The sequence below is a fragment of the Lagenorhynchus albirostris genome, chromosome 10 (genome assembly GCF_949774975.1).
Source record: "Lagenorhynchus albirostris chromosome 10, mLagAlb1.1, whole genome shotgun sequence".
In the NCBI taxonomy this organism is placed as follows: Eukaryota; Metazoa; Chordata; class Mammalia; order Artiodactyla; family Delphinidae; genus Lagenorhynchus; species Lagenorhynchus albirostris.
In genome coordinates, this window is record NC_083104.1 from 91,036,411 (window position 1) to 91,055,138 (window position 18,728).

General features: G+C 36.8%; 1 protein-coding gene across 5 annotated transcripts in view; it reads left to right on the plus strand.

Moving 5' to 3' along the window:
* NUP153 (nucleoporin 153) overlaps positions 1–18,728 on the plus strand; it is a 78,614-nt gene that overhangs the window by 16,936 nt on the left and 42,950 nt on the right. For 3 of the 5 annotated variants that reach the window (XM_060163616.1, XM_060163619.1, XM_060163617.1), the window contains exons 2-5: positions 3,096–3,321; positions 12,752–13,000; positions 13,150–13,289; positions 13,371–13,499. In XM_060163616.1, the coding sequence (XP_060019599.1) occupies positions 3,096–3,321; positions 12,752–13,000; positions 13,150–13,289; positions 13,371–13,499 (744 nt within the window). The remainder of the gene's footprint in view (positions 1–3,095; positions 3,322–12,751; positions 13,001–13,149; positions 13,290–13,370; positions 13,500–18,728) is intronic. The other 2 variants (XM_060163618.1, XM_060163620.1) reach the window with 2 other exon arrangements.

An 18,728-nucleotide genomic window follows, 5' to 3' on the forward strand; every position in this document is an offset into this window, starting at 1 on the left:
ACTTCTCTTTCCTCCCATACTCTAATATCTAATATCCTCCAGAATCTCTCATGAGCCAATCCAGAAGCCAGTTCGTTGAGACAGCCAGTCAGGAAGATTTTATTGTATAGGAAAAACTGTTTATTAAGAGAAATAAAATAAATAGATAGAAAGAAAACCATTAAATAACAGTACAGGTAAAAATCATGGCTACAGTTTGGGAAACACTGGGGAAATAGTTATTAATCCACATTGTATTCAGCACAGTCCACTATAAGATTTGTTTTTCTGATTCATTAAATAGCATTTTAATATTATGATATATTTTAATTATTGTCTGACTAGTGCTCCACATGTATGTTTTCCAGATAACTGAATATTAAGATTTAAGTATACATAATTTTATTCACCTCTTGTAGAGGGATTTCTTCCCTGAATTGTATTGTGATTTCCTGAAATGTATCTAATTTCCTAATCTCTTTAATGAGATTGGTGGTTCTCAAACTATAGCATACATCAGATTCACTTGGGAAGGTTTGTGAAAACAGGTGAGCCCTGTCTCCTGAATTTAGTAGGGCTGGGGTTGGGCCTTAGGTAATGCAGATATAAATGGTGAAGGGACCACATCTTGGGAACCACTAGTACTAGGGTATACTGAGCTTAATTTAACTTTTCTTGATGACTTAGGGTCATTTACCCTATAGAGGCATATTGAAGTAAGGGGATATTTCTTTTTAATAATGGTTCCAGGTCAATTTTAGCATCTGTATTTAATTTTGTTGTCAAGTGCATCATGCTGTCATTCATTGTGCCATTAGTAATTCCTCTCTCATTGTAATTTTTTAAAAAATTTATTTATTTTTGGCTGCATGTGGGCTTTCTCTACTTGAGGCTAGCGGGGGCTACCCTTCGCTGTGGTGCGGGGACTTCTCATTGTGGTGACTTCTCTTGTTGTGGAGCACAGGCTCCAGGTGCACGGGCTTCAGTAGTTGTGGCCCATGGGCTCAGTACTAGTGGTGCACGGGCCTAGTTGCTCTGCGGCATGTGGGATCTTTCCGGACCAGGGCTCGAACCCGTGTCCCCTGCATTGGCAGGTGGATTCTTACCTACTGCGCCACCAGGGAAGCCCTCTCACTGTAATTTTGTACTAAGCTGCTCTGGGCTGAGACTAAATAAATTGGTTACATTTTAGTTTAGAAAAGAGAAGGTCTCCAAGCAAACATGAGTTTCAACGAAGGAGCTTTTTTTTTTTTTAATCCATTTTGACTGTTCAATTTTTACTGATTATTCTCCACAATACCTAATGCTGCCACATAAGTGACCTTTGGTTCAGTACGGTGCTAATTTTAAGTTGTTCTGTACTTGCCTCCTTCAGTGACTAGAGATCACAGGAATCTCTGATACTTTTAGTAGCTAAACCCCTTAGAGGAAGTCTACAAAAGATTTATTTTACACTAAGTTCTTGCTGTAGTGCCTTAACATCGCTTTGTATCAAGTGTGTCTTTTTTTTTTTTCTTATTTAAACTGTGTTATGTATTGAAAGCACTTTCAAGTCTTTTGGAATATGGGGAGGGGGTAAATAAATATTTAAATATAAATAATTAGCAAAATAATAAACATGAATGTTTTTATAAATGTTAAATCTTGGAGTAGGTATAGAATCTTTCTTTCCAAAGAAACTAATACTGTGTAACATTGGCATAGAAAAGGGGAACAGTGAATTTGTGTTTTTCATTAGTGAGTATTCTAGGGCTGCTGGCTTCATGTGTTGTTAGAGATCTTACACAATGTAGATCTGTTCAAAGTTTCTGTTTGGAGGAAAAGTAATTACTTTTTTCCCAGTTGTTACCTACAGCTTTTCAGATAATCAGGAAAATACTATTCAAGTGCTTATATCAGAGGTGTCTTCCATCTTTCCTATAGACAGAATTTTTCAAGGCCTCTTTGTCTTGGGTTTGCTTTCAAGGTTCATGTGTTCTGCCTTAACTTTACTGTTTTTTTTTTTTTTGTACCTGCTGATTCATTCTTTCCCTTCCGTGACTTTCTCTCTGAAATCCTATTCTGTGAAGGGAATTGTTGCCTAAAACTGATTACCTCACCCCAGCTTGTTTCTGCTAATGTTTTTTCTCATTAGTAATAAAATTATCAGTGTATGTTTCTGTTAATATTTAGTAAATTGTGAAGTGCTTTCACATTACTTCATTTGATCTTCATTATAATTCCTATCAGGTAATAGTAGGAGAGAGTGTTATTCTTATTTACCTAGAGTAAATCGTAGTACAGCCTGCCAACCCCGAAGTCAATGCTTTTACTCTATCCTAGATATACCACAGCAGTTGTGTTTGTACCTGGGCAGGTTACTTAACTTCATTGTCTCTCTTCATCTGTAAAGTGGCACGGTTAAAACCAATTTCATAAAATTATTGTGAGGATTAAATTGAATAATATGTTTAAACTGCTGAGAACAGTGTCTGTTCTATGATGAATGTTAATAATGCTGGTAGTTGTTATACCACATCTTTTTCTCCCTTTAAAAGTTACTGTAATAAAATAATTGGTTTTCAGGCAACATTTGATATAACAAAATTTTACCATCAAAAAAAATCTTAGATTATTTCTTGAGTTTATTATGTTGGATTAGTTGTCTTATTGCCTTTTAAAAAAATTCTCATTTGTCTAAATTTTTATTCTTAAAGAATGTGCAATAAAATATTTGAGGAAGCTGTTGAAGGTATTTATTGCTTCTTTTAATATGCTGGGATCAAGATGGATGCCTTTTGTCTGGGATTATAACATTTTAGTGCATATCTTATTACTAAATCTAAAATTTATATTGCTTAGTTGAAGACCTGTGAGTTTTTTAAAGATTAGAATAGTATGGCCATTTGGGACAATTATTGGCTCATGGACATATGCATATGAAAGAAAGAAAAAAGTAGGAATTTTATAAAGAATAGAATTTGTAAAATACATTATGTCAACATTAACTCACGTAACTGAATTTTAGGAAACTTTGTTGGAAACAGTTGTGTTTTGCTTGGTATGGCTTTCTGTAAATAGGTACTTATTTAAAAGATAAATTTCTAAAACTGCCTTACATGTTTTCCCCCCAACAGGGCATTCTCAGCAGGGTTACAGAATCTGTTAAGAATATTGTGCCAGGATGGTTACAAAGATACTTTAACAAGAGTGAAGACGTATGTAGCTGCTCAACAGACACAAGAGAGGTGGCACAGTGGCCGGAAAATAGGGAAGATGACCATATAATATATGCTGATGAGGAGAACCCTAACATTCATGATGGGAGAATCACTCCTGAGCCAACAGTCAGTAATACAGAAGGTAAATGGAATGTGGATATTTTGTTGTGAATGATAGGTTTTCATGCCTTAATTTAAAATATGTTTATGTTACCTGGCTATGGTAAATCTAATTGTGTAGTACAGAAATGATGTTGGAGGAGGGTGATGATCACCTTCAAATTAGAAATCTTTTTTATTTATCAGCTTTTTTGTTTATTAAGGGAGGCTGAAATATATCAGTTGAGGGTGCAAGCTCTGCTGTTAGACTTTGGGTTTGAATTTTCATACCACCAATTGTTAGTCATGAGGCTTTGGTCAAGATAATCTTTGTTCTCCTCTGTACCCTCAGAAGTGGTTTTGAAAAAAGTAAAGTTGAAGCCCTTTGAGTAGGTCATGGCACTAAAGGAGCAGCGTGGCAGTGCTTCCCACAGCACACGGACTTGGGTATGGTGTCACTGCAGTTGTCTTCTGTCCTCTGCAGCTAGTGCAGCTGGGGCACTTCATTAATCTTACCACTGAGTGACCCTGCATTTTAAATGCTTTTTTGGATCCGTTTATGGCGTTTTTGTGGAGTTTACAAGTATTAAATAGCTTCATTGTAACCCATGAATGTGACATATTTGGGAATATTACTCTGTCATTTCACTTTATATATTTTTTAGAGCTTTAGTGAGATGTACTTCACATAACAATAGGACTCACCCATTTAAATTGTATAGTTCAGTGGTTTTTGGTATATACAGAGTTGTTCAGTCACCACAGTCAATTTTAGAACATTTTAATCACCATCCTTCCCTCCCCATCACCGCAAAATCCTATACCCATTAGTAGTCCCTCCCCATCCCTACCCCTCCAGCCCTAGGCAACCACCAGTCTGTATACTGGACATTTCATATAAATGGAATCATAAAATATGTGGTCTTTTGTAACTGGCTTATTTCACTTAGCATAATGTCTTCAAGGTTCATCCATGTCATAGCATGTATCAGAACTTCCTTTTTATTGCCAGGTAATAGCTCGTGGAATGGAGAAACTACATTTTATTTATCCATTCATCCGTTGATGGACATTTGTATTGTTTCTACTTTTTGGGTATTATGAACAGTGCCAGTTTGAGTATTACTATGCACATTTTTGTGTGGATATGTTTTCTCTTGGGTATATACCTAGGAGGAGAATTGCTGGGTCATCTGGTAATTTTACATTTTGAGGAAAAACTGTTTTTCTAAAGTGGCTACACCATCTTACCTTCCCACCAGCGGTGTATGAAGAATGCAATTTCTTTACAACCTCACAAATACTAATTTTCCTTTTTTAAAAAAACATAAATTATACCTATTTTGGCAGACGTGAAGTGGTATCTCATTGTGTTGATTTGCATCTCCCTGATGACTAATAATGAGCTTATTGAGCTTATTTCATGCTTATTGGCCACTTATACATCTTTGGAGAAATGGCTATGCAGATCCCCCTTTTCCATTTTTAACTGGGTTATTTGTCTTTTTATAGTTGAATTGAAAGAGGTCTTCACATATTCTGGATATAAGCCCTTACCTGTATATGATTTGCAAGTATTTTCTCCTATTCTGGCTTCTTGATGGTGTCCTTTGAAGCACAAAATTTTAAATTTTGATGAAGTCCACTTTATCCCTCAAGTATATGTTTCTTTCAGTTTATATATTTTTTCTTTCACTACATGTTTTGACTTATAATTATAAAAATGTTTTTGAACTCTGAAATCTTGTCTTGCCTAAATAATTGATGTGGATATGTGCCTATTAATTTTGGTATACTTAGTAACTTATTTTCCTGCCTGATTTGCTTATAAGGGAAAACTAGTGAGGGTGAAATGGGCTGAAAGAGTGATTCTTACTTGGGAGAAATGGCAAATCTAAGTTTTCTTAGTGATATTCAGTTTGGCTTAGTCTTCAAATCCTTGCTTATTTTTATTAGAGTAACTTAGGGAGTTTTAATATCTGTACTGTTCAAGATTTCTTTCTAATATATTACCAGCAACCATCTTGAGGTTTTATTTGGTAGATCTCTAAGGTGACTGCTTCTATATTGTTCTCTTTTCTGGACCTCAAATGGGACCACAGCTTTTTTCTTTCTTTTGACTGGAGACTTTTAGTGTGCAGCAGCATATATCTACAGTGACTGAAACCTTCTTTTGCATCCTAATGAGTATGCTTGTGGGGATTAACTAACTTGAAGAATTTAATTCAGCTGTGAGATTAATGGCGTTTCTCATTTTACATCTGTAAAGTTCTTTTCTGTTTGTATTTTCATTGAAATTATGGAATTAATTCAGTGGTCTGCCAAGGTTAATTCCAACTTGGATTTTATTCATTATATTATTAGGTTTGTAAGGTAGCTTTTCTGTTATGTGTATATTACACACACCTTTGTGAATAACTTCTAAATTTAAATTATTGTGGAAATTTTCAAACTACAAAAGTAAGGAGGATAGTACAATGAACCTCCATGTACCTGTAACCCAGCTTCAAAGACAACGAGCTTATGGCTGACTTTGTTTTCTTTATTCCCACATCTATTCACCTACCTTCTCCGTCTAACTCCCCTGATTATTTAGAAGCAAATTGTGAACAGCTTTCTGATATTAACTTCAAAAACTTGTTGGCATTTTCCCTCTGTCTTGTCTAAGAGCTGACTCCTGCTCCTGTCTTAAAATCTGTAAGTTCCAGGCAGTTCTCGTCTCACAATCTACCTCCACCTTTCTCAAAGTATTTATTCAATAGTTGTAGTCACATAATGTGTGACTACAGTACTGTTGATAACTCCCCAGTATGGTGAATATAGATCTTACCAGATGTAGCAAATCAGTTTATGTTTACTCTGTGAAACATTACTCTTAAATTTGACAATGCATTCTCAAAACAACTTAGAGGGCTTCCCTGGTGGCACAGTGGTTCAGAGTCCGCCTGCTGATGCAGGGGACACAGGTTTGTGCCCCGATCTGGGAAGATCCCACATGCCGCGGAGCGGCTAGGCCCGTGAGCCATGGCCGCTGAGCCTGCGCGTCCGGAGCCTGTGCTCAGCAACGGGAGAGGCCACAGCAGTGAGAGGCCCGCGTACCACAAAAAACAACTTAGATATACTTGCTTTTAAAGTAGTGTAAAATTATCAAAAGCTTAAAATAATTTAGATATAACAGTCCTGAGTGTTGTTTACTAAATAGTAATTTCACCACTGTAACTTTTGTATTAATAGTAACTGGAGCTGGAGCGTATAGGACATTCTTCAAATAGCACAGTGCAGTATGACAGTTATAGAATCTGTGGCCCCTTTCAGATCTGTTGTCTGCAACTGTCTGCTTGTATGTACCTCCTTGTACTGACTGTCTTAATGATGGTGAGCCATTAGGTGTCTAGATTTCTTCTGCTAGGGTAATGAAATGGATCAGTGAGAAGAACCTCAAATAATGTACCTGTTAGATTTTTATTGATTCAGTAAGAGTTCAGGCCTCTGAGAGCCCCACAATGGCATATTTAGTATGCTAGTCAGCAGTAGATTGAAGTTGTAGACTGTATTGGCTGATTGATACTATGTGATCATAGGTGTAGTCTTAGAAACTGGGCATTTACGGCTGATGTGAATCTGTAGATGATGTGGCCTTATTTAGTCTTATTATCCCCAAATGCATCCTTTATTGGGCCTGATTTGGAGGTTAAGGAAGCTCTGTAAATATAAAAAACTGGCATTGCTATTAGCAGTATACCTTCCAGTAGAAGTATATCATACTAGATTTCTTTTTTCTCTATAGCTTCTGTATATACTAGATTTAGTAAATGTCTGCCAATATCTAGAAAGTTGTCCTATCACTTTTATCCTATAGGATGAACTGCTGTAGGCATGAGAGAATGGGTAAGTAAAAAGCACTTTTAGGATATAACATACTACAAAGTTAGAATACTTAATACTCTAAGAAACATTTCAGCCTGTATGTGTATGAATCCTGACTGCAGAGAAATTGAAATATGATAATCTTTAGATGCCAATAGGTTTAAATGCCGATACCAGTAGATTTCGAAGCTCCAGCCAGTTTCTGTCTTAGCTTGATAAGAAATTATTACATATACATTAAATTCTAATTCCCCATTCCCCCTCCCCCCTGCCCCTGGCAAACACCACTGTAGTTTCTCTATGACTTTGACTACGTACCTTGTATGAGTAGAATCATACAGTGTTTAATCTTTTGTGACTGACTTATTTCGCTTAGCAGAATGTCTTCAAAGTTCATTCACATTATTGTAGCATATATCAGAATTTATTTCCTTTTTAAGGCTGAAGAACATTCACTGTATGTATTTACCACGTTTATTTATTCATTCATCTGTTGATGGACGCTTAACGTTACTTCCACTTTTGGCTCTTGTGAATAATGCTGTTAGAAACATGGTTGTACACATCTCTTTGAGACTCTGCTTTCAGTTCTTTTGGATATATACCCAGAAGTGGAATTGCTGGGTCATATGGTAATTCTATTTTTAATTTTTTGAGGAACCACCATACTGTTTTCCACAGTGGCCACACCCATTTTACATTTCCTCTCAACAGTGCACAAGGTTTCTAGCTTCTCCACATCCATGCCAACATTACTTTCTTTTTTTCTGATAGTAGCTGTCCTCATGAGTGTGAAGTGGTATCTCACTGTGGTTTTCATTTGCATTTTTCTGATGATTAGTGGTGCTGAGCATCTTTTCATATGCTTTTGGTTGTTTGTATATCATCTCTGGAGAAATGTCTGTTCAAGTCCTTTGCCCAGTTTTTAATCAGGTTATTTGATTTGTTATTGTTGTTGAGTTATAGGAGTCTTTTATGTGTTCTAGATATTAACCCCTTATCATATATATGATTTGCAAACATTTTCTACCATTCTGTAAGTTGCCTTTTTATTCTTGATTGTGTCTTAGTGCACAAAAGTTTTTAAGTTTTATATAGTCCCACATGTCTTTTTTCTTTTGTTGCCTGTCATATCTAAGAAATCACTGCCAAGACTAATGTCTTGAAGCTTTTCTCTGTTTTTTTTTCCTATAAGTTTTATAGTTTGGGGTCTTACGTTAGGTCTTTAAAACAGTTTGGGTTTATTTTTGTATATAGTGTAAGATAAGGGTCCAGTTTCCTTCTTTTGCCTGTGGGTATCCAGTTTTCCCAAGATTATTTGTGGAAGAGACTGTCCTTTCCCCATTCATTGATTGGTCTTGGCACTGTGTCAAGGATCATTTGACCATGTATGCAAGGGTTTATTTCTGGGTTCTCTATTCTTTTCCATTGGTCTACCTGTCTGTCTTTATGCCAGCAGCATACTTTTGATTACTGTTTGGAAATAAGTTTTTGAAATCAGGAAGTGTGAGATCTCCAATGTTGTTCTTTTTCAAGATTATCTTGGTTATAAGTGGTCCCTTGAGATTCCATAAGAACTTTAGGATGAATTTTTTTATTTTGTCAAAAGAAGTCATTGGTTTTTTTAAAGGAATTGCATTGAATCTGCAGATCACTTTGGGTAGTATTGACATTTTAACAACATTAGGTCTTCCAACCTAAGAACATAGGATGTCTTTCCATTTATTACATCTTCTTAAATTTCTTTCAGCAATGTTTTGTAGTTTTCATCATGCAAGCCTTTCACTTCCTTCCTTAGTTAATTCCTAAGTGTTTTATTCTTTTTGAAGCTATTAATAATGCAATCATTTTCTTTACTTTTTAGATTGTTCATTGTTAGTGTATAGAAACAAAACTGATTATTGTATGTTGATTTTTTTTTTTTTTTTTTTTTTTTGCGGTACGTGGGCCTCACTGTTATGGCCTCTCCCGTCGCGGAGCACAGGCTCCGGACGCACAGGCTCAGCGGCCATGGTCACGAGCCTAGCTGCTCCGCGGCATGTGAGATCTTCCCGGACCAGGGCACGAACCCGTGTCCCCTGCATTGGCAGGCGGACTCCCTACTACTGCGCCACCAGGGAAGCCCTGTATGTTGATTTTGTATTCTGCTACTTTGCCGAATTTGTTTATTCTAACACTTTTTTTTGGTGGAATATTTAGGGATTTCTGCGTATAAGATATATCATTTGAAAACATAATTTTACTTCTTCCCTTCCAATTTGGATGAATTTAGTTTCTTTTTCTTGTCTTATTACTCTAGCTAGAGTTTCCAATCCTGTGTTAAATAGAAGTGGGGAATGCAGGCATTCTTATCTTATTCCTGGTCTTGGAGGAAAATCAGTCTTTCACCATTAGGTATGATGTTAGCTGTTAGTTTTTCATATATATGGCAAATCTATTGTTCTTTATTTATACTTGGAATATGGAAACCACTGCTTAATATGTCAGTCATCCACAGGCCAGAAATCATGTGTCATGGTGAAACAATAGAAGCATTTTTTAAAATGTGATTTTTCAAGTGATTTTGGACTAAATTATTTTGTAGAATATGGATGGAGATTCTGGGTTCTGTTGTCTTCCTCTGAGAAGTATTGATTCTTGTTTCAGCAAGCGTTGTTACTGAATGATCATTTTGAACTCTCATATAGTTTTATGTTTTATTAATGTCCATCTGTGGGAAATCTAAGGTGTGTGTTAAGTCCCCTAAGGTGGCGGGATTTAGCCTCCAAACTCTGTCTCCTCTGTGGCTTTTTCAAACTCTGTCTCCTGTGTGGCTTTTTAGGTGGGTTTACAGCAGGTCTTGATCTAGGACATGGCCCTTGGTCTCAAGGGAAAGCTCTTCTGGTATCTCAGCTGAATGCCAGGGTTATTTAAGGAGGTGTTTATGGGGCCTCTAAATTCTGGCCGTCTTGGAACTTCACTGTCCTCAGCACGGCTTTTTTCCCCTAGCACTGATCAACCTTCTAGTAGCTGTTTTCTCAATTTCATAGCAGCTGCTATTTGGTAACCCTTAGGTGGTCTTGCTCTGTGTGTGTATAGCCCGTCCACGCTCTGGACACTCCTGTGTAGACTTCTGGAGGCCCCTTCCTGCGTAGTTTTCTACTGTTCAATACCCTTAATTCTGATTTCTGTCTACTGTATTTTGCTTTGACTCCAACTCTCTCTGCCAGGTCTGGAAATGTTCCTAGACAGCTGGGTAGTGATAGGGCTCACTGTGAGTTTTTCTTGTCCGTTTTCTGTTGTCTGAAAGTTACTACCTCATATATATTGTCCACTTTTATAGTTACTTACAGTAAGAAGGGCTAGTCTAGGGCCTCACTTATTCCAGCCTAACTGGAAGAGAGTCTTTTGGAAACTTCACAAATGATTCTAAAGTTCTTAAAAATACACCAGAAAATGAATAGAGAAATCCTGAAAAAGAGTAAGGGAAATGTGATGTAAGTCAGAGTAACTTTTACAGGTATTAAATGTGTTATAAAGCTATAGGATTTAAAACATTATGGTACTGGTATAGATATATATCGTTGGGGAAGGCCTCCTAGAATTTACTATGTGGTAGTGGTGGCTTCTCGATCAGTGAGGAAAAGATGGCTTACTTAAGAAGATTATTTTAGAATATAAACAGACTAACCATTCGGAAAACAGTGAAGCTAAATCATTCCCTCACTACTTCATCATAACTGATTCCATATGGAATCAAGATTAAACATTATATTGAAATAAAAGCAATACTACCAAAAAGAAGAGAGTAAGATTTTTTATTTCTTAGTCTTGGAATGGTAGAAGTCTCTGTAAAAATACATATTATTTTCTGTATTACAAAGGACACCATCAAAAAAATAATGGTTTCAACCAACAGTGAAAAAAATTAGTTGTGATATTTCAGATCATGTCACACTAATCTTACTGATCAAAAAGAAACTAGATTGGACTAATTTTATTAGCAAGATAAACTATATCAATGAGCAGTTAGCAGAAGAAATATAAATGACTAATGAATAGGGAAGTGTGCTCAATATGTCATTTAAATAAATGCAGATAGTAATGATGCCACTGGACACAGTAGATTGACAGAAATCAGAAAAGGTTATTATTATCCAGTATTGGAGAGCATGGGGGAAATACACATTGTCATTTACTATATGCAGTATAGCTTAACAGAAAACCTTTGGATCCACAGTATCTCTCATAAGCAAAAGTGAGCATGTACTCTGATCCAGTATGACAGGGCAGTTCCACAAATTATTGTTTATCCATTGATTCTGAGGATACCTTGCAGTACTTAGGCTGCTTTATGGGCCCAATTTCAGACGTACAGAGTCAGATTTTTTGTGGGTCACTTAGGCATATTTCTTAAATAATTTCTCCTCATGTTTCTCTTACATGTTTAAAGAACCATGGATTTATCCAAAAAGAATACAAAGTCTGCAAATATAAGTGCTTGTATGTTTGATAGAATATTGAGAAAACAATTACATAAATAATGATGCTAAATCAGTCTGATAAAATAGAATGTGGTCTTCACATGGAATGTGCTCTGTATGTGGAGACAAAATTATAAATGAAAAAAACAAATCACAGAACATAATGCATAAGCATGATTATGTGATTAGGGAAAATGTGTATGCATACAGAATGTCTGAGAGGATATACAAATTTTTTTGAGATATAATTGATTTACAGTATTATATGTTTCAGATGTACAACATAGTGATTCACAGTTTTTAAAGGTTATTCTCCCTTTATCATTATTGTAAAATATCGCTTGTATTCCCTGTGCTGTACAATAAATATGTCCTTGTAGCTTATACATTTATATGTAGTAGTTTGTATCTCTCACTCTCCTTACCCCTGTCTGGTGCCCACCCACTTCTCTCTCTCCACTGGTAACTACTAGTTTGTTCTCTGTGTTTGTGAGTCTGTTTCTTTTTTGTAATATTCATTAGTTCTATTTTTTAGATTCCTCATGTAAGTGATATCATACACTGTTTGCCATTTGCTGACTTATTTCACTAAGCATAATACTTTCTAATACTCTCACGTCCGTCCATGTTGATGCAAAATGGCAAAATTTCATTCTTTTTTTATTGACTGAATAGTATTCCATTAGAGGATATACAAATTTTTTTTTTTTTTTTTTTTTTTTTTTAGGATATACAAATTTAATAGGGGTTGTTTCTGGAGGGATGGACTTACCTTTTTGTTTTATGACTTTCTTATATAGCTTCTTTGCTTTTATTTTTCCATGAGCAGATTTTATTGTTTTTTTTCTTTATTATTGAGCACGTTTTATAATACCAATTCAAGGGAAATCAAGAAGCTTGTACTTTTAGAAGTGTATTTGATAGTGAAGTATATTTTGACACTAGGTTAGGTAAATTTCAGTTAGTTGAAACTTTGTTTGGCTAAAGAATATTTTAAATTGGGCTTATGGGAGGCTTCAGCGTTTTGAATTGAAGCTATATTTATTATACAGTATATTTTCTTGAAACAAACACTGTTTTGTTTTGACAGTATATTGCTTTTTCTAAGTTGAGTATTCATAATATTAATGCTTTTCTTTTAAGAACCCTCAACAACTAGTACTGCTTCAAATTATCCAGATGTATTAACAAGGCCTTCTCTTCATCGGAGCCATCTGAATTTCTCCATGTTGGAATCTCCTGCGTTACACTGTCAGCCCTCCACATCTTCGGCATTCCCAATTGGCAGTTCTGGATTTTCCCTCGTAAAGGAAATTAAAGATTCTACCTCTCAGCATGATGATGATAACATCTCAACCACCAGTGGTTTTTCTTCAAGAGCTTCTGATAAAGGTATTCTTGGCATTTGGTAGTATATAATTTTGGTAGTAAAAATAAATTTCATGGGATAATTTTTTCTAACTTGGTTGTCATTTTCAATTTATAAAAATATAGGCCTTGTAATTAGTGGCATTACTATGCATTGCATATTCTTGTTTCAGATATAGCTGTTTCAAAGAACACTTCAGTGCCACCTCTGTGGTCCCCAGAGGCTGAACGTTCTCATTCACTCTCACAGCACACTGCCACCAGCTCAAAAAAACCAGCATTCAACTTGTCTGTCTTTGGAACACTTTCTCCTGTGAGTACTAATTTGATGTGATTTAACCATGTTAGTTTTGAGTGTTTATTGCTTATAATTTATCATTATGTTTTTGTGCAGTCACTTGGGAATTCTTCAGTTCTTAAAACAAGTCAGCTTGGAGATTCTCCTTTTTACCCTGGAAAAACGACATATGGTGGGGCAGCAGCTGCTGTAAGACAGTCTAAACTACAAAACACACCCTATCAGGTTGGTTTGAATAGGAGGGAGGATTCGTAACCATTTTTTTTTAATAATCAATAAGTAACTTGGCACTCAAATAGAGTTTTGGTTTAGTTATTCTTTGGTGAAATGATAGAACTCTGGATTACATTCTTTTCATTTAGGGGCTATATTAATATTATTTGAGACCTAAGGGAACATTTTATACATTATTTGTGATTTATTTATTCATTCATTCACTCATTCATTCGTTCATTTATTTATTTATGGCTGTGTTGGGTTTTTGTTGCTGCACGCGGGCTTTCTCTAGTTGCAGTATGTGGGCTTCTCTTGTTGTGGAACATGGGTTCTAGGTGCGTGGGCTTCAGTAGTTGCAGCACGTGCGCTCAGTAATTGTGGCATGTGGGCCCTAGAGTGTGTGGGTTTCTGTAGTTGTGGAATGCAGGCTCGGTAGTTGTGGCTTGCGGGCTCTAGAGTGCAGGCTCAGTAGTTGTGGTGCATGGGCTTAGGTGCTCTGTGGCATGTGGGATCTTCCCCAGCCAGGGATCGAACCTGTGTCTGCCGCATTGGCAGGTGGATTCTTTTTTTTAAATTTATGTATTTTTTGGCTGCGTTTGGTCTTTGTTGCTGAGCGCGGGCTTTTTCTAGTTGCGGCGAGTGGGGGCTACTCTTCGTTGCGGTGCGCGGACTTCCCACTGCGGTGGCTTCTCTTGTTGCAGATCATGGGCTCTAGGCACGCGGGCTCAGTAGTTGTGACTCGCAGGCTCTAGAGTGCAGGCTCTGTAGTTGTGGCGCACAGGGTTAGATGCTCCATGGCATGTGGGATCTTCCCAGACCAGGGCTCAAACCTGTGTTGCCTGCATTATTAGGAGGCAGATCCTTAACCACTGCACCACCAGGGAAGTCCGTGTGTGTGTGTTTTAGGAAGTATGATGATTAATTCCTTTTTTAAAAAATTGAGGTATAATTTACATGTGGTAAAATTTACCCTTTCCACAGTATTTGAATTTTAACTAAACACATACAGTTGAGTAACCACTTCTGCAATCAAAATACTGAATAAACATTTCCATCACCCCAGAATATTACGTTGTGTATCTCTGTAGTCAGCCCTTCTTCCTACTCCTTTTTTTTTTCTTTTTCTTTTTTTCTTTTCTATGCCTCACTCTCTCCCTTCTGCTCTTTCCGCGGCCCTTCGGGAGAGCCGTCTGCCTCTCTCGTGACGCTGCCTCCACCTCCCAGTTCCCCCTCCCACCTCGCCCTTCCTTCCGCCTCAGCCTCTTGGCACATCCGGGCCCGAGCCGCCATTTTGTGTGAATTTCTGACTGCGGCGGGGGCTGGGAAGCTGGGGCACCAAGGGCGGGCGGGGAAACAGACAGACAGTCGGCCTGTCTCTGCGGCCCGTTTCCTTTTCCTAAATTCCTTTTTTTTTTTTAAATCAGCCTCGCTCGCTCTCCTCTTTTCCCTTCCCCCCTCGCTTGCTCCATTGCGCGCGGCCCGCTCTACTTACACCGAACCACCCACCAGTGTCCGTGTCCCCCGGGTCTCCCACCCCCGGGCCCGCAGTGGTGTGTGTGTGGGGGTGCTCTCGTCCCGATGAGGGCCCCGCGCCTGTGAGCGAGTGACCCCAGGGGCGGGCTGCGGAGAAAGCAGGCGGTGAGCGGCCCGCTGAGGCCTAGGCCGCGCAGCCTACGCGGAGGTCGGTGCACCCTTCTTCCTACTTCTACCTCTTGGCACCCACTGATCTGTTTTCTTTCCCTGTAGTTTTGTTTTTTCCCAGGATGTCATAAACTTAATCACATACTGTGTAGTTTTTTGAATGTGGCTTATTCAGCTTAGCATAATGTATTTAAGATCAGTCTCTGTATTTGCATATATCAATAGTTAGTTCCTTTTTATTGCTGAGTTATTGTTTATCTGCTCACCAGTGAAAGGATGCTTGGGTTGTTTCTAATTTTTGTCCATTGTGAATAAAACTGCTATAAACATTAATTTTCATTTCTCTTGGGTAAGTACCTAGAAGTTGGACTGCTGAGTCAGATGGTAAATATACATTAATTTTATAATAAACCATGAAAGTGTTTTCCAAAGTGGCTGCTACCACTTTGCATTCTCACCAGTGTTACAAGTGTGTTCTGGTCAGCACTTGTTATCATCAGTGTTTTGTTTATTTCAGGCATTCTAGTAGGCATGTAGTGATAACTCCAACTCACTGTGGTTTTGCATTTCCCTTATGATTAATGATGTTGGGCATCTTTTCATGTGCTTAATTACCATCAATATATCTTAGGTGAAGTACCTAATTCAAATCTTACTGCCCATTAAAAAAAATCTAAAAACATTTTTCACTGAGTTATAATTAATATAGAATATTAGTTTTAGATGTGCAACATAGTGATTTGATATTTTTATACATTATGAAACAACCGCATTAAGACCAGTTACCATCCATCACCATACAAAGTTGTTAAAATATTACTGACTATATTCCCTGTGTGTACATTACATCCCTGTGACTTATTTATTTTATACCTGAAGTGTACACCTATGAATCCCCTTCACCTATTTCGTCTGTCCCTTTTGCCCATTTTTTAAAAAAAATTTTTCTGATTAATCAGTTTTGAGAGTTCATTATTCAGGATGTAAGTCCTTTATTAGATATATGTTTTGCAAATATTTTCTCCCATTCTCTGGCTTGTCTGAACAATATCTTGTCAAGAGAAGTTTTTACTTTTGATGACATTCAGCATATTTTTTCTTCTTTTTATGGTTCATGCTTTTGGTATCATATCTAAGAAATTTTTGCCTAACCCAAGGTCACAGAGACTTTCTTCTGTTTTCTTTTAGAAGCTTTATGGTTTTAGGTTTTAATTTAGATCTGTGATTCATTTTGAGGTAAAATGTTTGTGTGTGGTATGAGGTGTGGATCAAGATTCATTTTTTTAACATACTGGTTTTCATTTTTTCTAGTCCTGTTTGTTGATAAGACTATTTTCTCCATTGAATTGCCTTTGCACCTTTTATGAAAATCAATTGACCATATATGTGGCTCTATTTCTGGACTTTCTGTTCTTTTCCGTTGATGTGTGTTTGTGTCCACGTGCACGTATATATATATATACACCTATCTTTTGTCAACACTGTCCTTTTGTCTTGATTACTATATATTTATATTAAGTCTTGAAATCAAGTAATCTGAGTCTTCCAAACCCCCCTGTCCCCGCCCAAGGTTGTTTTGGCTTTCCTAGTTCCTTTACTTTTTTGTAATTTTAGAATTACCTTATCAGTTTCCACAAATCTGCTGGGATTCTGATTGTGATTGCATTGAATCTAAAGATCAATTTGGGGAGAATATGCATCTTAACAAAATGGAGTCTTCCAGTCAGTGAACACAGTATGTCTCTCCATTATATAGGTCTTTTTATTTCTTTCATCAGTGTTTTGTAGTATTCATCACGCAGACCTTGCACATATTTTGTTGGATGTATACCTAAGTATTTTATGTTATTTGGTATTAGTCAACAATAAATAGCCCAAATAGTCTATTCAGTAAATTGAATTCATAGTTAAAGTACTTTCCACCAAAGAAAACTTCAAGCCCAGATAGCTTCCCTGGCAAATTCTACCAAACATTTAAGAAAAAAATAATACCAATTTTATACAAACTTTTCCATACAATAGGAAGGCATACTTCCCAACACATTTATGAGGCCAACATTACCCTGATATTAAACAGGACAAAGACATTACAAGAACTCTACAAACCAGTATTTCTCTTGAATTACCTGCACAAGGCACCTAGTATATATAAAAAGGATACTACATTATGATCAAGTGGGGTTTATCCTGGGAATGCAAGGTTGGCTCAACATTTGAAAATTAATGTGATCTACCATGGAAACAAACTAAAGAATAAAAACTGAATGAACATCTCCACAGATACATAAAACACATTTGACAAAATCGAACATCCATTCATGATAAAAATTTTCAGTGACCTAGGAATAGATGGGAACCTACTCAACCTGATAAATTTTGTCTACGGAAAATCTTCGGGAGCATCATACTCATGGTGAAAGGTTAGTATTTTCTTCCTAAGATCAGGAAGAGAACAAGGATGTCTGCTGTCACCGCTACTGATCAGTGTTGTGCTGCAAGACCCACAGCAAGAATACAGAAATACAAGGCACCCTGATTAGAAAGGAAGAAGTAAAAATGACTCCCATTCATAGACAACGTGCTTATCTACATAGAAAACCTTTAAGAAACACCAAAAAAAAGTTGTCAGAACTTACAAATGAGTTTAGCGAGGTCACAGAATAAAGGTCAACATACAAAATCAGCTGTATTTACATACATATATTAACAGAACAATTGGAAATTGATTAATTTTTTAAAAACATCAATTTAAGGTAAATTGCATCATTCTGTGCTTTGTCCCAAGAGTTACTTGATCGTAAAAGTCCAGTTTCATGTGTATGTTGTCATGGTGCTTACATTACAGGTTTTGACCTTTTAAAGATGGAGGTGTAATAATACTTTAAGCCTGTAGGCTTTTGGTAGACTTTTGGAGAGGGAGATCCATTTGAAGATGACAATCCATGATATAGAAGTGACACAAAACAAGTATATATGAAGATTGTGTCTTGTCCTTTAGGAGTAGTTTCTTTCCTAAGTAGAGGATGCTTCTATATGTAATTGACAGTAATTATGAGTCTTATTTCTGAGTGTGTTGTTCATGAAGGGCAATATTTTGTTACTTAAAGTGTTAACTGGATGTTGGAGTTTTTTCTAGAGCTTAAACTGGATCATATTACTCTTTTTCACAAAATTTTTACAGTTAAAATAGTTCAGCGTATATTAGAAGATAAAATGAAGCATGCCTGTGATTCATGGAATAGTCCAAGTCAGAGTATATTTCTGCTACTTCCTCCTCTGTTTCTTGTATCAAATCCTATACTTTTTAATGCTGAGTCTTGACATACCCTTAGAATCCTTGTCAACATGAGCTTCCAACTGTTCATCATTGATATTTGGGGTTAAATCTATTTCCTATTCCTTTCCTAGGGTGTTAGAGCTGGGAGGTATATTAAAGATTCTCTAATTCAGTTCCATTTTATTGATTTGTGAATGGAGGCCCTGAGAGGCCAGTGACCAGCAGAATCCAATGACAGACTGTCATGTTTTCCCCGAGGATTTTAATGTTACCTCATGTTTGCCAAAGCCTCTGGCCTGAACAGCAGTCCTAAACAGTGC